This window comes from Anopheles aquasalis, chromosome X (genome assembly GCF_943734665.1).
Source record: "Anopheles aquasalis chromosome X, idAnoAquaMG_Q_19, whole genome shotgun sequence".
In the NCBI taxonomy this organism is placed as follows: domain Eukaryota; kingdom Metazoa; phylum Arthropoda; class Insecta; order Diptera; family Culicidae; genus Anopheles; species Anopheles aquasalis.
In genome coordinates, this window is record NC_064876.1 from 3,442,943 (window position 1) to 3,460,419 (window position 17,477).

General features: G+C 40.7%; 1 protein-coding gene across 1 annotated transcript in view; it reads left to right on the top strand.

Annotated features, from left to right (window-relative positions):
- Positions 1-6,059, top strand: part of LOC126571049 (uncharacterized) — an 8,465-nt gene extending 2,406 nt beyond the window's left edge. The window contains exons 3-5 of the mRNA XM_050229313.1: positions 79-600; positions 687-855; positions 4,653-6,059. Coding sequence (XP_050085270.1) covers positions 79-600; positions 687-855; positions 4,653-5,945 — 1,984 coding nt within the window. The 3' untranslated portion in view covers positions 5,946-6,059. The remainder of the gene's footprint in view (positions 1-78; positions 601-686; positions 856-4,652) is intronic.
- The last annotated feature ends 11,418 nt before the right edge of the window (positions 6,060-17,477 follow it).

A 17,477-nucleotide genomic window follows, 5' to 3' on the forward strand; every position in this document is an offset into this window, starting at 1 on the left:
TTGTCTCGGATCAACTCCAATCGAATGGCCTTTCGATCTCTCTCTCTCTCTCTCTCTCTCTCTCTTGTGCTCTTGCAGCGGTTTCTACACCTTCGTAGCGGTAGTAACACTGGTGGCCACGCTCAACGACTACGAAATCTTCATCAAGATTGACCCACCATCGCCCTCGGTGCTGGACAGTGATGGTGGCCCCGATGCACCGGGGCCACAACCGACCAACGCACTCCACCAAACGCTGATGGCGTTCTCGCTGAAACAGACGCTCCACCAGCTCGGCACCGTCCGGAGTGGCGCGGGTGCCGATTCGGCTCCCGAGCGGCCGGTCCGGTACGGCTGTCTGGACGGGTTGAAGGGTATCGCCAGCGTGGCCCTGTTTGCCGCCCTTCGGCTCGTACCGCTCGGCTTCCAGCCCTTCACCAACCGGAACGAGTTCACCGAGACCCTGAACGCACCGTGGAGCGTCACCGTCCGTCTGGTGATGCTGTACGCGGACGTCTTCCTCGTCGTCAGCGGGTTCCTCACCGCCTACCACATGCTGCGCGAGTATCGTGCCCGTGCCCGGGTTCCCTGGTTCAAGCGCATCCTCGGCCGGTACCTCAGGTAGGTTACGGCAAACGCCGCCCAACTAGAGCTAGCTAGTTTTGGCTTCACGTTTTTTGGTTTCTCCCACCCCCAACCCTTTTTAGACTCTGCTTCCCACTGCTGCCGGTCGTCGGCTTCTACGCGCTGATCTGGGAACATCTGGGCAACGGGCCGCAGTGGGGCGATGTCGTTGTGAAGAATGCGAACCTCTGCAAGCATCGCTACCTGAGCAACCTGCTGTTTGTGCAGAACTGGTACCCGATCGAGGAGACGGTAGGTAGCACTACTGCTTGTACTGCATCACTTACATTCCGTCCGAAAACATTTAAGTCTGACGATGTGGGCCATCGAAACAATTTGATTTTTTTTTTTTTTTACCCAAGATTGATACACCTGTCCTTAATTATTGTGCAAATTTTGAGCGGGATCCGTCAACCCGTCAACGTTTTTTTACAGCAGCTGGTTAAGTAACTCGTCTGTCAATAGTGAGTGGCTTTTTTTAAATTTGGTTTTACATGGTCTGTCGCAAAGTAAACAGGACTTTTTCCATAGGAAAGTTTCTGGTGGCGCTATGTTAATGTAGGTATTTTTATTTAAAAGGATCCTTTCCTTTAGGAACTTTCAGTTCAAATTTCATGATATTTGGACCACTGGAAGTAAAGTTATGGTGCCCAAGGTGACAGTTTGTTTGGGGGGTGGTCGGTACAAGCCTTCTGAACGGGCAAAAAACCTGTATCAAGTTTAGCCTATATCTCGGTACAACGTCTATCAAATTGATTCAGTAAGTTAGGTGTGATGATTGTCTATTCAGTGACAAAGTTTATGAGTGGTCTACGCGTTTTAAAACCCGTCGTGAAGATATCAACGGCGACATTCGTGTCAGCGAAGCCAGGATCGTAATTACACCGAGGGAGCATCGGATAAAGTGCGGGATTTTATCAAAATTCACCAAACGACCGGGCCGAACAATGTTTTGCCGTATATCCTCAATGCATCGGCACACGATATTTCATTATCACCACAAACCATTAAGCAAATTGTTTGTGCAAAGTAATCACCCATAGTACTGAGATCGAGTTACTCAACCAGCTGCTGTAAAAACACGGGTCGCCGGATCCCGCTCAGAATTTGCACAATGCTTAAGGACAGTTGTACCAATTTTAGGTAAAAAAAATCAACTTGATCCGATTGCCCAGACACATTTAAATCGCCCATTGCGGATACTGTTTTTGACGCAATGTACACTATTAGATGATTGAATTATTTTTATTACTATTTTTCCGAATTCAAGGCTCAACAAACGCTTCTTTTTATGGGTTTTGTTATTTACCAAAATCATATTTTGTTAGTCTAAAGCATTGTCCATCACCACTGGCCACTGCCTTTTCCCATCTACTCGAGTGGCTTTTGAATTCCATCTCGAAATAGGCTCCCCATCTAATCAGCTAACCCTTCATTTCGATACCTTCACAAAGCGTGGCGTATTGTCAGGGCCATCGTTCCCATCGGGCACAATGGGCACATGCCCAGGGGCCCGCGCTAGTTGGGGCCCCCTAATCTCTGCTGGTTGGCAAAAACGTGTGCTAGTTTGCCTGAAAAATCAAACTTATTAGAAACCAGGGGAAAAAAATTGTATTTGCTTCATATTAGTTGGTGTTCATTCTGTTCATTAGAAATTCTGTTAATCAGAAACCATTTTCAACTGACAATCTCCTTGGGAATATCATCAATTGTCATTTTTGGAGTTGCATATTTTAGGGATGCTTTAGGGTGCAATGGTCGTAGAACATCAAATACAACTAAAAGAAGCATTTATAAAATTACGCAATTGAGCAACGATGGCTGCGAAAATCAATTGTTTCGATTAGGGCCAAGCCAAAATGTTATATAAGTAACGTCAAATTCAACTAAATCGCAACTGAATATCAATGTCCCTTCTGGGTCTCCCAGTTAGCCCACACAAAATCCGATCCAAAAACGATTAATGAACTTAAATTTAACTCTAATGCACCAGCAGAACCTCCTGGAACTAGCATGCGACTCGACATGGCATTGCAGGGAGGCTAAGCTCAATCGTGCATTGTTTAGTTCTACAGCAGATGAAATCTCGGATGTTTTGTTGGCTGCAGAACATTTTTCTCTCCAATCTTTTTTACTGTAGGTGGTCTTTGTTTGATAAAAAAAGATGTATAATTTTGTTAGCCCTGATAATTTCATAGGCAACTGCGGTGCGATATACCCAAACAACAGAACAAATTCTCCTCTCATGTTTTAAGAATCTCCAATGGTTTGACTGGTAATTTATAAAGTGAGCAGCTAAATGCAAGCTAAACGCTTTCTAAGATGATCTCATAGATTAGATACAATTTGGACAAGCCTGTTCGGCACGTTTTCGCTAGAAAGCTACGGTAGAAAGTTGACAAAGTCTAATGGTATATCTTTCTATCTTTAGGATATTTTTTAGTCTTTTAATTTTTTGTTTTGTTTTGTACATATTTTATCTTTCACTATGTAATTGAGATTTGACATTACATTTTTGGATCTTTGCAAAAGTGTGCTTAGTTTTATTGTAGCGGCCTCGTTACAAGTGCTAAAAACGGGGGAGGGCCGTTGTCATAATGTGCCCAGGGCCCTGCCAAAAAGCCAAAGACGGCCCTGGGTACTGTGCAGCCAAATATTGTTCTAAGGGGGGGACTTTGGTATTTAATTTTTATTTATGTTTCAACAAGCATCCTTTCAAGCTGATCCTGAAAGCTGATCCTTTCAAGAGTATTGTGTAAAAGTTTTGGATCAATCGAGGAAAAACTAACAAAGATACAGATTTTTGAAAATCCACGTTTCATAAAAGGCTCTATGCAGCCCGCTACTTTGAAGAGCGTTTCCCGAAAACCATCGATTTTCAAATTCGGTGCCCATCGCACCGTAAAAACTACTGGGCCGATCATTTTGAAATTTTTAACACATAATTTGTACACTTTTTGCCAAGTAGCCCCGTCGAGATATCATTAAAGTTGTTGTTACTTTTTTTTAAACAAATCTGTAAAGTTCGTTTTTTATGGCAGAATCGCAAAAAGTAACATCACTTTTTCAACTTCAAAAGTCTGCCAAAAATCGTAAAAATAGGAATATCAACAAAAACTCTCCTGCGCTACCTGGATAAACTTATAATCTTTCTAACGAATATCAATTTGTATTTTTCTGACGACCCGTCACGCAGCTACGATGGGCACCGGGAAAAAGTATCTTTTCGAAGACATGACTACCTAAATTGGATGCCACGGATTCATTTTTCAATGACTGTTGCTCAAAACAATACCAAATATTCTTCAAAAGTTGTAGATTATTAAGTCATTTACTTGAAAAATGGCTACGTCACAAAAAATCGTTAAAAACGACCCTTTTTTCGGGCCCGAAAATACCGAAGTCCCCCCCAACAAGCAGCAACAAAACTGTAGCCATTCAGAAAGAGCAATGGATGGGTACATACGGGGCAGGAATGGGGTGACAATTTGGCTCGGATGTTTACAGTAAAGTTTATCAAAGGGGTTTTGTCATCATGTGGTCGAGCGTTATCCTCGTTTGAAAAACATCATGTCGGTTTAACCCATTCTGGCTGTTTCCTAGCCCTAGTGCTCAACGCAAACGGATCGATTGTTGTCGATCACGTTCACCATCAATCTTTGTTTCTTTGTCCTTAGCGTCAAAATCTCCGCTTGAAAGCCTTTGAAGCCAGTTTGAAGCCGTTTTGCTTCCCTTTTTTTTTGTATGTACGGATTATATTCACCACAAGCTTAAATCAACAAACGATAACTGTTAGCAGCTGCGTGTGTTTTTTTTTTTTTAATTGAAAAAAGGATTATTAAACAAAACCCCACATTTTCAACGCTAGGAAAAAATCTGTTGAAGTTAATAGAATGATTAGTGAAGGTATTTGTGTGTCAAGAAGACACAACAAAACAAGGCTTAGACCCCTTCAACCAAACAAAGCGGTGCCACAAATCTGTGCACCGAAAAAAAAAACGAAAAACGAATACTAATACCGTTACTATACTCACACTTCCCTTCGGCAGTGCGCTCCCCACACGTTCCAGCTGGCGATCGAGATGCAGCTCAGCGTGTTGGCCCCGTTCCTGATGATCGTGCTGGTACGCAGTCCGTTCTACGGCACTGCCGCCTACGTGCTCCTGCACTGCCTGTCGACGGCGATCCGCTTCTCGGCCACGGCCGAGGATCGTCTCACCCCGTACGTCTACCATGGTGTCCGGCTGACGCAGCTCTACCGCACGCTCAACCTCTCGACGACCGAAACGCTGCACCGCATCACACCGTACCTGGCCGGTTTCGGGCTGGGCTACCTGATGCAGGACACGGAAACGGTACCGCGGGCCCGACCGGACCGCGGTGTCCGCTGGGCGGGCTGGTTCGGTGCCGGTGTTGCCCTGCTCTGGTGTCTGCTGACGCCGCTCGACATCGCGCGCAGCGACTTCCAGTACGAGCCGGGCAGTGCGGCCCAGTACGCGGCACTCGCACCGCTCGCCTGGTCGCTCGGTCTCTGCTGGCTCATCTACTACTGCATCAGCGAGGAGACGAGCGTGGCGAACCGTTTGCTCAGCTCCCGCCCGCTCGTCCTGCTCGGCCAGCTGTCCTACTCGCTCACGCTGGTCCAGTTCCTGGTGTTCTTCTACTTCGTCGGTACGACGCGGGGCAGCGAGTCGTTCAGTCTGAGCGCCTACTTCAACCGGACCGAGGTGTGCCTGCTGCTCGGTGGTGCCCTCACGCTAACGCTCCTCTTTGACCTCCCGATACAAAACGTGAAGCGATTGCTGGACAGTGCCGGTGTCCTTGACGCACTCGAAACACCGGCTGGTGAGGAGGACAAGAAGAAGGAGGAGGCGGTGGCGGCAGCGGCAGCGGCGGACGATACCGCGGCGGATGCACCGACCAGCACCACCGAGACAGCGCCGAACAGCACCGCTGACGAAGAGAAGGAGAAGGTGGAAACCGAGGACTTTTGGGGCAGCAGCGGTACGGATGAGCGCTCCTCGGTTGCTTCGGCATCGGCCACGCTTGGGATGCCAGCATCCGGCGGCATCACTGTCGCCGAAGAGAAGGAAAACAATCCGGCGGAGCTAGAGGACGGCGTGGAGGCAATCGAAAATGAAGCGGAACAGCACGGGGAACGGCTGGATGTTGAGGGCGTGGAGGTGGAGGAGGAGGAGGAGGAAGAAGAGGAGGTGGAAGAAGAAGAGCAGGAGGAGGAGGAGGAGGAGGAGAACGAGATTGAGGAGGAAGAGGAGGTCAAGCGGAGGCCGGCGTCCAATGGGCGCGAATGGTCGCGCACCTGGGACCTGCTGGAGGACTGAGCTGCTGCATCCCGCTCCGTCTCCACCGAGTGCGCCATGCGCCCATCCTCGCCACCGTAACTTAACGTAATAAATAGAAGTTTCTGATAAAAAAAAAAACAAACAAACAAACAAACCCATCACCCCCCCTTATATAGTTTACCAAAGGCAATATCTTGCCATTAAGTTATTCGCGCATAATTAGTGCGCATACAACAAAGCCCGTGTTTATTCGAATAAACACTACACAGACGTGCGTTGTTGTTTCGTGGCTGCGCAGCGCGCGAAGCACGCCCTCCATAAAGTTATGCTTTACGATCGAGTTGCTTCCTTTCTTCGCCCTTCACTGCTCGCGAAAAAAGGGGAAAGAAATCATAATGCTGCGTGCCACAGGAACATCAGTGGGTGGCCTACACTTGGAAGGCGTACAACCAGGTAGGATGGGAAAGAAAAGCGCTCTAGAACCGTTCAAATCCAGCGGAAAACCCGCTCAACTCTTTTCCGCGCGCAGGATCGAAGAATGCGCTCGAAAGAAATCATAATGCTGCGTGCTACAGGGTCATCAGTGGGTGGCCTACACTTGGAAGGCGTACAAACAGGTAGGATCGAAAAGAAAAGCGCTCTAGAACCGTTGAAATCCAGCGGAAAACCCGCTCAACTCTTTTCCGCGCGCAGGATCGAAGAATGCGCTCGAAAGAAATCATAATGCTGCGTGCTACAGGGTCATCAGTGGGTGATCTACACTTGGAAAGCGTACAACCAGGTAGGATGGGAAAGAAAAACGCCCTAGAACCGTTGCAATCCAGCGGAAAATGCTTGGAATTGGATCAAAATTATTTTCGCGCAGGCTCAAAAACGGCCGAAAAACCGGCAAAACCGGGAGCAAACCGGATTTCTACTAGGGCAACATACTACCAGCGCAGGTGGATGCGTTTTTTCTTTGGCGGCAGCGCCATCTAGTGAGAACAGGTAAGGTGCCTCAGATAGGTTGGTGTCTCGGATAGATATTCGACCACCGCTAGATGGCGCTCATTCCAAGCGTGTAGCCGGATCCACCTGCGCTGGTAGTATGTTGCCCTAGTAGAAATCCGGTTTGCTCCCGGTTTTGCCGGTTTTTCGGCCGTTTTTGAGCCTGCGCGAAAATAATTTTGATCCAATTCCAAGCATTTTCCGCTGGATTGCAACGGTTCTAAGGCGTTTTTCTTTCCCATCCTACCTGGTTGTACGCCTTCCAAGTGTAGGCCACACGCCGATCATCCTGTGGCACGCAGCATTATGATTTCTTTCGAGCGCATTCTTCGATCCTGCGCGCGGAAAAGAGTTGAGCGGCTTTTCCGCTGGATTTCAACGGTTCTAGAGCGCTTTTCTTTCCCATCCTACCTGGTTGTACGCCTTCCAAGTGTAGGCCACCCACTGATGATCATGTAGCACGCAGCATTATGATTTCTTTCGAGCGCATTCTTCGATCCTGCGCGCGGAAAAGAGTTGAGCGGGTTTTCCGCTGGATTTCAACGGTTCTAGAGCGCTTTTCTTTCCCATCCTACCTGGTTGTACGCTTTCCAAGTGTAGATCTCCCACTGATGACCCTGTAGCACGCAGCATTATGATTTCTTTCCCTTTTTTCGCGAGCAATAAAGGACGAAGAAAGGAAGCAACTCGACCGTAACGCATAACTTATGGAGGGCGTGCTTCGCGCGCTGCGCAGCCACGAAACAACAACACACGTCTGTCTAGTGTTTATTCGAATAAACACGGGTTGGTGTATGCGCACTGTTTTATATTTTTGATATTTTAAGAAAATGTAAAAAGCACAGTAAAGAAGAATAAAAAACAAAACCATTGATATGTAATACACACTTCTAGGCTGAGAGTTTCCCTGGAAAATCAGTGAAAATCAAAAAAATGCATTCAAGGCGGTGGATAAAGGTTTCTTTGCGTGCTCTTCGTACCTGGCCGACTGTTTTTGTTATATCTTTGGTTCTAGGAGATATTTTAAGAAAATGTAAAAAGCACAGTAAAGAAGAATAAAAAACAAAACCATTGATATGTAATACACACTTCTAGGCTGAGAGTTTCCCTGGAAAATCAGTGAAAATGAAGAAAATGCATTCAAGGCGGTGGATAAAGGTTTCTTTGCGTGCTCTTCGTACCTTGGCCGACTGTTTTTGTTATATCTTTGGTTCTAGGAGATATTTTAAGAAAATGTAAAGAGCACAGTAAAGAAGAATAAACAACAAAACCATTGATATGTAATACACGCTTCTAGGCTGAGAGTTTCCCTGGAAAATCAGTGAAAATCAAAAAAATGCATTCAAGGCGGTGGATAAAGGTTTCTTTGCGTGCTCTTCGTACCTTGGCCGACTGTTTTTGTTATATCTTAGGTTCTAGGAGATATTTTAAGAAAATGTAAAAAGCACAGTAAAGAAGAATAAGAAACAAAACCATTGATATGTAATACACACTTCTAGGCTGAGAGTTTCCCTGGAAAATCAGTGAAAATCAAAAAAATGCATTCAAGGCGGTGGATAAAGGTTTCTTTGCGTGCTCTTCGTACCTTGGCCGACTGTTTTTGTTATATCTTTGGTTCTAGGAGATATTTTAAGAAAATGTAAAAAGCACAGTAAAGAAGAATAAACAACAAAACCATTGATATGTAATACACACTTCTAGGCTGAGAGTTTCCCTGGAAAATCAGTGAAAATCAAAAAAATGCATTCAAGGCGGTGGATAAAGGTTTCTTTGCGTGCTCTTCGTACCTTGGCCGACTGTTTTTGTTATATCTTTGGTTCTAGGAGATATTTTAAGAAAATGTAAAAAGCACAGTAAAGAAGAATAAGAAACAAAACCATTGATATGTAATACACACTTCTAGGCTGAGAGTTTCCCTGGAAAATCAGTGAAAATCAAAAAAATGCATTCAAGGGGGATAAAGGTTTCTTTGCGTGCTCTTCGTACCTTGGCCGACTGTTTTTGTTATATCTTTGGTTCTAGTAGATATTTTAAGAAAATGTAAAAAGCACAGTAAAGAAGAATAAACAACAAAACCATTGATATGTAATACACGCTTCTAGGCTGAGAGTTTCCCTGGAAAATCAGTGAAAATCAAAAAAATGCATTCAAGGCGGTGGATAAAGGTTTCTTTGCGTGCTCTTCGTACCTTGGCCGACTGTTTTTGTTATATCTTTGGTTCTAGGAGATATTTTAAGAAAATGTGAAGAGCACAGTAAAGAAGAATAAGAAACAAAACCATTGATATGTAATACACATTTCTAGGCTGAGAGTTTCCCTGAAAAATCAGTGAAAATCAAAAAAATGCATTCAAGGCGGTGGATAAAGGTTTCTTTGCGTGCTCTTCGTACCTTGGCCGACTGTTTTTGTTATATCTTTGGTTCTAGGAGATATTTTAAGAAAATGTAAAAAGCACAGTAAAGAAGAATAAACAACAAAACCATTGATATGTAATACACACTTCTAGGCTGAGAGTTTCCCTGGAAAATCAGTGAAAATCAAAAAAATGCATTCAAGGCGGTGGATAAAGGTTTCTTTGCGTGCTCTTCGTACCTTGGCCGACTGTTTTTGTTATATCTTTGGTTCTAGGAGATATTTTAAGAAAATGTAAAAAGCACAGTAAAGAAGAATAAAAAACAAAACCATTGATATGTAATACACACTTCTAGGCTGAGAGTTTCCCTGGAAAATCAGTGAAAATCAAAAAAATGCATTCAAGGCGGTGGATAAAGGTTTCTTTGCGTGCTCTTCGTACCTTGGCCGACTGTTTTTGTTATATCTTTGGTTCTAGGAGAGATTTTAAGAAAATGTAAAAAGCACAGTAAAGAAGAATAAACAACAAAACCATTGATATGTAATACACGCTTCTAGGCTGAGAGTTTCCCTGGAAAATCAGTGAAAATGAAAAAAAATGCATTCAAGGCGGTGGATAAAGGTTTCTTTGCGTGCTCTTCGTACCTTGGCCGACTGTTTTTGTTATATCTTTGGTTCTAGGAGATATTTTAAGAAAATGTAAAAAGCACAGTAAAGAAGAATAAACAACAAAACCATTGATATGTAATACACACTTCTAGGCTGAGAGTTTCCCTGGAAAATCAGTGAAAATCAAAAAAATGCATTTAAGGCGGTGGATAAAGGTTTCTTTGCGTGCTCTTCGTACCTTGGCCGACTGTTTTTGTTATATCTTTGGTTCTAGGAGATATTTTAAGAAAATGTAAAAAGCACAGTAAAGAAGAATAAACAACAAAACCATTGATATGTAATACACGCTTCTAGGCTGAGAGTTTCCCTGGAAAATCAGTGAAAATGAAAAAAAATGCATTCAAGGCGGTGGATAAAGGTTTCTTTGCGTGCTCTTCGTACCTTGGCCGACTGTTTTTGTTATATCTTTGGTTCTAGGAGATATTTTAAGAAAATGTAAAAAGCACAGTAAAGAAGAATAAACAACAAAACCATTGATATGTAATACACACTTCTAGGCTGAGAGTTTCCCTGGAAAATCAGTGAAAATCAAAAAAATGCATTCAAGGCGGTGGATAAAGGTTTCTTTGCGTGCTCTTCGTACCTTGGCCGACTGTTTTTGTTATATCTTTGGTTCTAGGAGAGATTTTAAGAAAATGTAAAAAGCACAGTAAAGAAGAATAAACAACAAAACCATTGATATGTAATACACGCTTCTAGGCTGAGAGTTTCCCTGGAAAATCAGTGAAAATGAAAAAAAATGCATTCAAGGCGGTGGATAAAGGTTTCTTTGCGTGCTCTTCGTACCTTGGCCGACTGTTTTTGTTATATCTTTGGTTCTAGGAGATATTTTAAGAAAATGTAAAAAGCACAGTAAAGAAGAATAAACAACAAAACCATTGATATGTAATACACACTTCTAGGCTGAGAGTTTCCCTGGAAAATCAGTGAAAATCAAAAAAATGCATTCAAGGCGGTGGATAAAGGTTTCTTTGCGTGCTCTTCGTACCTTGGCCGACTGTTTTTGTTATATCTTTGGTTCTAGGAGATATTTTAAGAAAATGTAAAAAGCACAGTAAAGAAGAATAAACAACAAAACCATTGATATGTAATACACACTTCTAGGCTGAGAGTTTCCCTGGAAAATCAGTGAAAATCAAAAAAATGCATTCAAGGCGGTGGATAAAGGTTTCTTTGCGTGCTCTTCGTACCTTGGCCGACTGTTTTTGTTATATCTTTGGTTCTAGGAGATATTTTAAGAAAATGTAAAAAGCACAGTAAAGAAGAATAAAAAACAAAACCATTGATATGTAATACACACTTCTAGGCTGAGAGTTTCCATGAAAATTCAGTGAAAATGAAAAAAATGCATTCAAGGCGGTGGATAAAGGTTTCTTTGCGTGCTCTTCGTACCTTGGCCGACTGTTTTTGTTATATCTTTGGTTCTAGGAGATATTTTAAGAAAATGTAAAAAGCACAGTAAAGAAGAATAAACAACAAAACCATTGATATGTAATACACACTTCTAGGCTGAGAGTTTCCCTGGAAAATCAGTGAAAATCAAAAAAATGCATTCAAGGCGGTGGATAAAGGTTTCTTTGCGTGCTCTTCGTACCTTGGCCGACTGTTTTTGTTATATCTTTGGTTCTAGGAGATATTTTAAGAAAATGTAAAAAGCACAGTAAAGAAGAATAAACAACAAAACCATTGATATGTAATACACACTTCTAGGCTGAGAGTTTCCCTGGAAAATCAGTGAAAATCAAAAAAATGCATTCAAGACGGTGGATAAAGGTTTCTTTGCGTGCTCTTCGTACCTTGGCCGACTGTTTTTGTTATATCTTTGGTTCTAGGAGATATTTTAAGAAAATGTAAAAAGCACAGTAAAGAAGAATAAACAACAAAACCATTGATATGTAATACACACTTCTAGGCTGAGAGTTTCCCTGAAAATTCAGTGAAAATCAAAAAAATGCATTCAAGGCGGTGGATAAAGGTTTCTTTGCGTGCTCTTCGTACCTTGGCCGACTGTTTTTGTTATATCTTTGGTTCTAGGAGATATTTTAAGAAAATGTAAAAAGCACAGTAAAGAAGAATAAAAAACAAAACCATTGATATGTAATACACACTTCTAGGCTGAGAGTTTCCATGAAAATTCAGTGAAAATGAAAAAAATGCATTCAAGGCGGTGGATAAAGGTTTCTTTGCGTGCTCTTCGTACCTTGGCCGACTGTTTTTGTTATATCTTTGGTTCTAGGAGATATTTTAAGAAAATGTAAAAAGCACAGTAAAGAAGAATAAACAACAAAACCATTGATATGTAATACACACTTCTAGGCTGAGAGTTTCCCTGGAAAATCAGTGAAAATCAAAAAAATGCATTCAAGGCGGTGGATAAAGGTTTCTTTGCGTGCTCTTCGTACCTTGGCCGACTGTTTTTGTTATATCTTTGGTTCTAGGAGATATTTTAAGAAAATGTAAAAAGCACAGTAAAGAAGAATAAACAACAAAACCATTGATATGTAATACACACTTCTAGGCTGAGAGTTTCCCTGGAAAATCAGTGAAAATCAAAAAAATGCATTCAAGGCGGTGGATAAAGGTTTCTTTGCGTGCTCTTCGTACCTTGGCCGACTGTTTGTGTTATATCTTTGGTTCTAGGAGATATTTTAAAAAAATGTAAAGTGCACAGTAAAGACGAATAAAACACAGAACCATTGATATGTAATACACATTTCTAGGCTGAGAGTTTAACTGAAAAATCAGTGAACATGAAAAAAATGCATTCAAGGCGGTGGATAAAGGTTTCTTTGCGTGCTCTTCGTACCTTGGCCGACTGTTTGTGTTATATCTTTGGTTCTAGGAGATATTTTAAAAAAATGTAAAGTGCACAGTAAAGACGAATAAAACACAGAACCATTGATATGTAATACACATTTCTAGGCTGAGAGTTTAACTGAAAAATCAGTGAACATGAAAAAAATGCATTCAAGGCGGTGGATAAAGGTTTCTTTGCGTGCTCTTCGTACCTTGGCCGACTGTTTGTGTTATATCTTTGGTTCTAGGAGATATTTTAAGAAAATGTAAAAAGCACAGTAAAGTAGAATAAGAAACAAAACCATTGATATGTAATACACACTTCTAGGCTGAGAGTTTCCCTGGAAAATCAGTGAAAATCAAAAAAATGCATTCAAGACGGTGGATAAAGGTTTCTTTGCGTGCTCTTCGTACCTTGGCCGACTGTTTGTGTTATATCTTTGGTTCTAGGAGATATTTTAAAAAAATGTAAAGTGCACAGTAAAGACGAATAAAACACAGAACCATTGATATGTAATACACATTTCTAGGCTGAGAGTTTAACTGAAAAATCAGTGAACATGAAAAAAATGCATTCAAGGCGGTGGATAAAGGTTTCTTTGCGTGCTCTTCGTACCTTGGCCGACTGTTTGTGTTATATCTTTGGTTCTAGGAGATATTTTAAAAAAATGTAAAGTGCACAGTAAAGACGAATAAAACACAGAACCATTGATATGTAATACACATTTCTAGGCTGAGAGTTTAACTGAAAAATCAGTGAACATGAAAAAAATGCATTCAAGGCGGTGGATAAAGGTTTCTTTGCGTGCTCTTCGTACCTTGGCCGACTGTTTGTGTTATATCTTTGGTTCTAGGAGATATTTTAAAAAAATGTAAAGTGCACAGTAAAGACGAATAAAACACAGAACCATTGATATGTAATACACATTTCTAGGCTGAGAGTTTAACTGAAAAATCAGTGAACATGAAAAAAATGCATTCAAGGCGGTGGATAAAGGTTTCTTTGCGTGCTCTTCGTACCTTGGCCGACTGTTTGTGTTATATCTTTGGTTCTAGGAGATATTTTAAAAAAATGTAAAGTGCACAGTAAAGACGAATAAAACACAGAACCATTGATATGTAATACACATTTCTAGGCTGAGAGTTTAACTGAAAAATCAGTGAACATGAAAAAAATGCATTCAAGGCGGTGGATAAAGGTTTCTTTGCGTGCTTTTCGTACCTTGGCCGACTGTTTGTGTTATATCTTTGGTTCTAGGAGATATTTGAAGAGAATGTAAAGAGCACAGTAAAGAAGAATAAACAACAAAACCATTGATATGTAATACACATTTCTAGGCTGAGAGTTTCCCTGGAAAATCAGTGAAAATCAAAAAAATGCATTCAAGGCGGTGGATAAAGGTTTCTTTGCGTGCTTTTCGTACCTTGGCCGACTGTTTGTGTTATATCTTTGGTTCTAGGAGATATTTGAAGAGAATGTAAAGAGCACAGTAAAGAAGAATAAACAACAAAACCATTGATATGTAATACACACTTCTAGGCTGAGAGTTTCCCTGAAAAATCAGTGAAAATCAAAAAAATGCATTCAAGACGGTGGATAAAGGTTTCTTTGCGTGCTCTTCGTACCTTGGCCGACTGTTTGTGTTATATCTTTGGTTCTAGGAGATATTTTAAAAAAATGTAAAGTGCACAGTAAAGACGAATAAAACACAGAACCATTGATATGTAATACACATTTCTAGGCTGAGAGTTTCCCTGGAAAATCAGTGAAAATCAAAAAAATGCATTCAAGGCGGTGGATAAAGGTTTCTTTGCGTGCTCTTCGTACCTTGGCCGACTGTTTGTGTTATATCTTTGGTTCTAGGAGATATTTTAAAAAAATGTAAAGTGCACAGTAAAGACGAATAAAACACAGAACCATTGATATGTAATACACATTTCTAGGCTGAGAGTTTAACTGAAAAATCAGTGAACATGAAAAAAATGCATTCAAGGCGGTGGATAAAGGTTTCTTTGCGTGCTCTTCGTACCTTGGCCGACTGTTTGTGTTATATCTTTGGTTCTAGGAGATATTTTAAGAGAATGTAAAAAGCACAGTAAAGTAGAATAAGAAACAAAACCATTGATATGTAATACACATTTCTAGGCTGAGAGTTTCCCTGGAAAATCAGTGAAAATCAAAAAAATGCATTCAAGGCGGTGGATAAAGGTTTCTTTGCGTGCTTTTCGTACCTTGGCCGACTGTTTTTGTTATATCTTTGGTTCTAGGAGATATTTTAAGAAAATGTAAAAAGCACAGTAAAGAAGAATAAACAACAAAACCATTGATATGTAATACACACTTCTAGGCTGAGAGTTTCCCTGGAAAATCAGTGAAAATCAAAAAAATGCATTCAAGACGGTGGATAAAGGTTTCTTTGCGTGCTCTTCGTACCTTGGCCGACTGTTTGTGTTATATCTTTGGTTCTAGGAGATATTTTAAAAAAATGTAAAGTGCACAGTAAAGACGAATAAAACACAGAACCATTGATATGTAATACACATTTCTAGGCTGAGAGTTTAACTGAAAAATCAGTGAACATGAAAAAAATGCATTCAAGGCGGTGGATAAAGGTTTCTTTGCGTGCTCTTCGTACCTTGGCCGACTGTTTGTGTTATATCTTTGGTTCTAGGAGATATTTTAAAAAAATGTAAAGTGCACAGTAAAGACGAATAAAACACAGAACCATTGATATGTAATACACATTTCTAGGCTGAGAGTTTAACTGAAAAATCAGTGAACATGAAAAAAATGCATTCAAGGCGGTGGATAAAGGTTTCTTTGCGTGCTCTTCGTACCTTGGCCGACTGTTTGTGTTATATCTTTGGTTCTAGGAGATATTTTAAAAAAATGTAAAGTGCACAGTAAAGACGAATAAAACACAGAACCATTGATATGTAATACACATTTCTAGGCTGAGAGTTTAACTGAAAAATCAGTGAACATGAAAAAAATGCATTCAAGGCGGTGGATAAAGGTTTCTTTGCGTGCTCTTCGTACCTTGGCCGACTGTTTGTGTTATATCTTTGGTTCTAGGAGATATTTTAAAAAAATGTAAAGTGCACAGTAAAGACGAATAAAACACAGAACCATTGATATGTAATACACATTTCTAGGCTGAGAGTTTAACTGAAAAATCAGTGAACATGAAAAAAATGCATTCAAGGCGGTGGATAAAGGTTTCTTTGCGTGCTCTTCGTACCTTGGCCGACTGTTTGTGTTATATCTTTGGTTCTAGGAGATATTTTAAAAAAATGTAAAGTGCACAGTAAAGACGAATAAAACACAGAACCATTGATATGTAATACACATTTCTAGGCTGAGAGTTTAACTGAAAAATCAGTGAACATGAAAAAAATGCATTCAAGGCGGTGGATAAAGGTTTCTTTGCGTGCTCTTCGTACCTTGGCCGACTGTTTGTGTTATATCTTTGGTTCTAGGAGATATTTTAAAAAAATGTAAAGTGCACAGTAAAGACGAATAAAACACAGAACCATTGATATGTAATACACATTTCTAGGCTGAGAGTTTCCCTGGAAAATCAGTGAAAATCAAAAAAATGCATTCAAGGCGGTGGATAAAGGTTTCTTTGCGTGCTTTTCGTACCTTGGCCGACTGTTTTTGTTATATCTTTGGTTCTAGGAGATATTTTAAGAAAATGTAAAAAGCACAGTAAAGAAGAATAAACAACAAAACCATTGATATGTAATACACACTTCTAGGCTGAGAGTTTCCCTGGAAAATCAGTGAAAATCAAAAAAATGCATTCAAGACGGTGGATAAAGGTTTCTTTGCGTGCTCTTCGTACCTTGGCCGACTGTTTGTGTTATATCTTTGGTTCTAGGAGATATTTTAAAAAAATGTAAAGTGCACAGTAAAGACGAATAAAACACAGAACCATTGATATGTAATACACATTTCTAGGCTGAGAGTTTAACTGAAAAATCAGTGAACATGAAAAAAATGCATTCAAGGCGGTGGATAAAGGTTTCTTTGCGTGCTCTTCGTACCTTGGCCGACTGTTTGTGTTATATCTTTGGTTCTAGGAGATATTTTAAAAAAATGTAAAGTGCACAGTAAAGACGAATAAAACACAGAACCATTGATATGTAATACACATTTCTAGGCTGAGAGTTTAACTGAAAAATCAGTGAACATGAAAAAAATGCATTCAAGGCGGTGGATAAAGGTTTCTTTGCGTGCTCTTCGTACCTTGGCCGACTGTTTGTGTTATATCTTTGGTTCTAGGAGATATTTTAAAAAAATGTAAAGTGCACAGTAAAGACGAATAAAACACAGAACCATTGATATGTAATACACATTTCTAGGCTGAGAGTTTAACTGAAAAATCAGTGAACATGAAAAAAATGCATTCAAGGCGGTGGATAAAGGTTTCTTTGCGTGCTCTTCGTACCTTGGCCGACTGTTTGTGTTATATCTTTGGTTCTAGGAGATATTTTAAAAAAATGTAAAGTGCACAGTAAAGACGAATAAAACACAGAACCATTGATATGTAATACACATTTCTAGGCTGAGAGTTTCCCTGGAAAATCAGTGAAAATCAAAAAAATGCATTCAAGGCGGTGGATAAAGGTTTCTTTGCGTGCTTTTCGTACCTTGGCCGACTGTTTTTGTTATATCTTTGGTTCTAGGAGATATTTTAAGAAAATGTAAAAAGCACAGTAAAGAAGAATAAACAACAAAACCATTGATATGTAATACACACT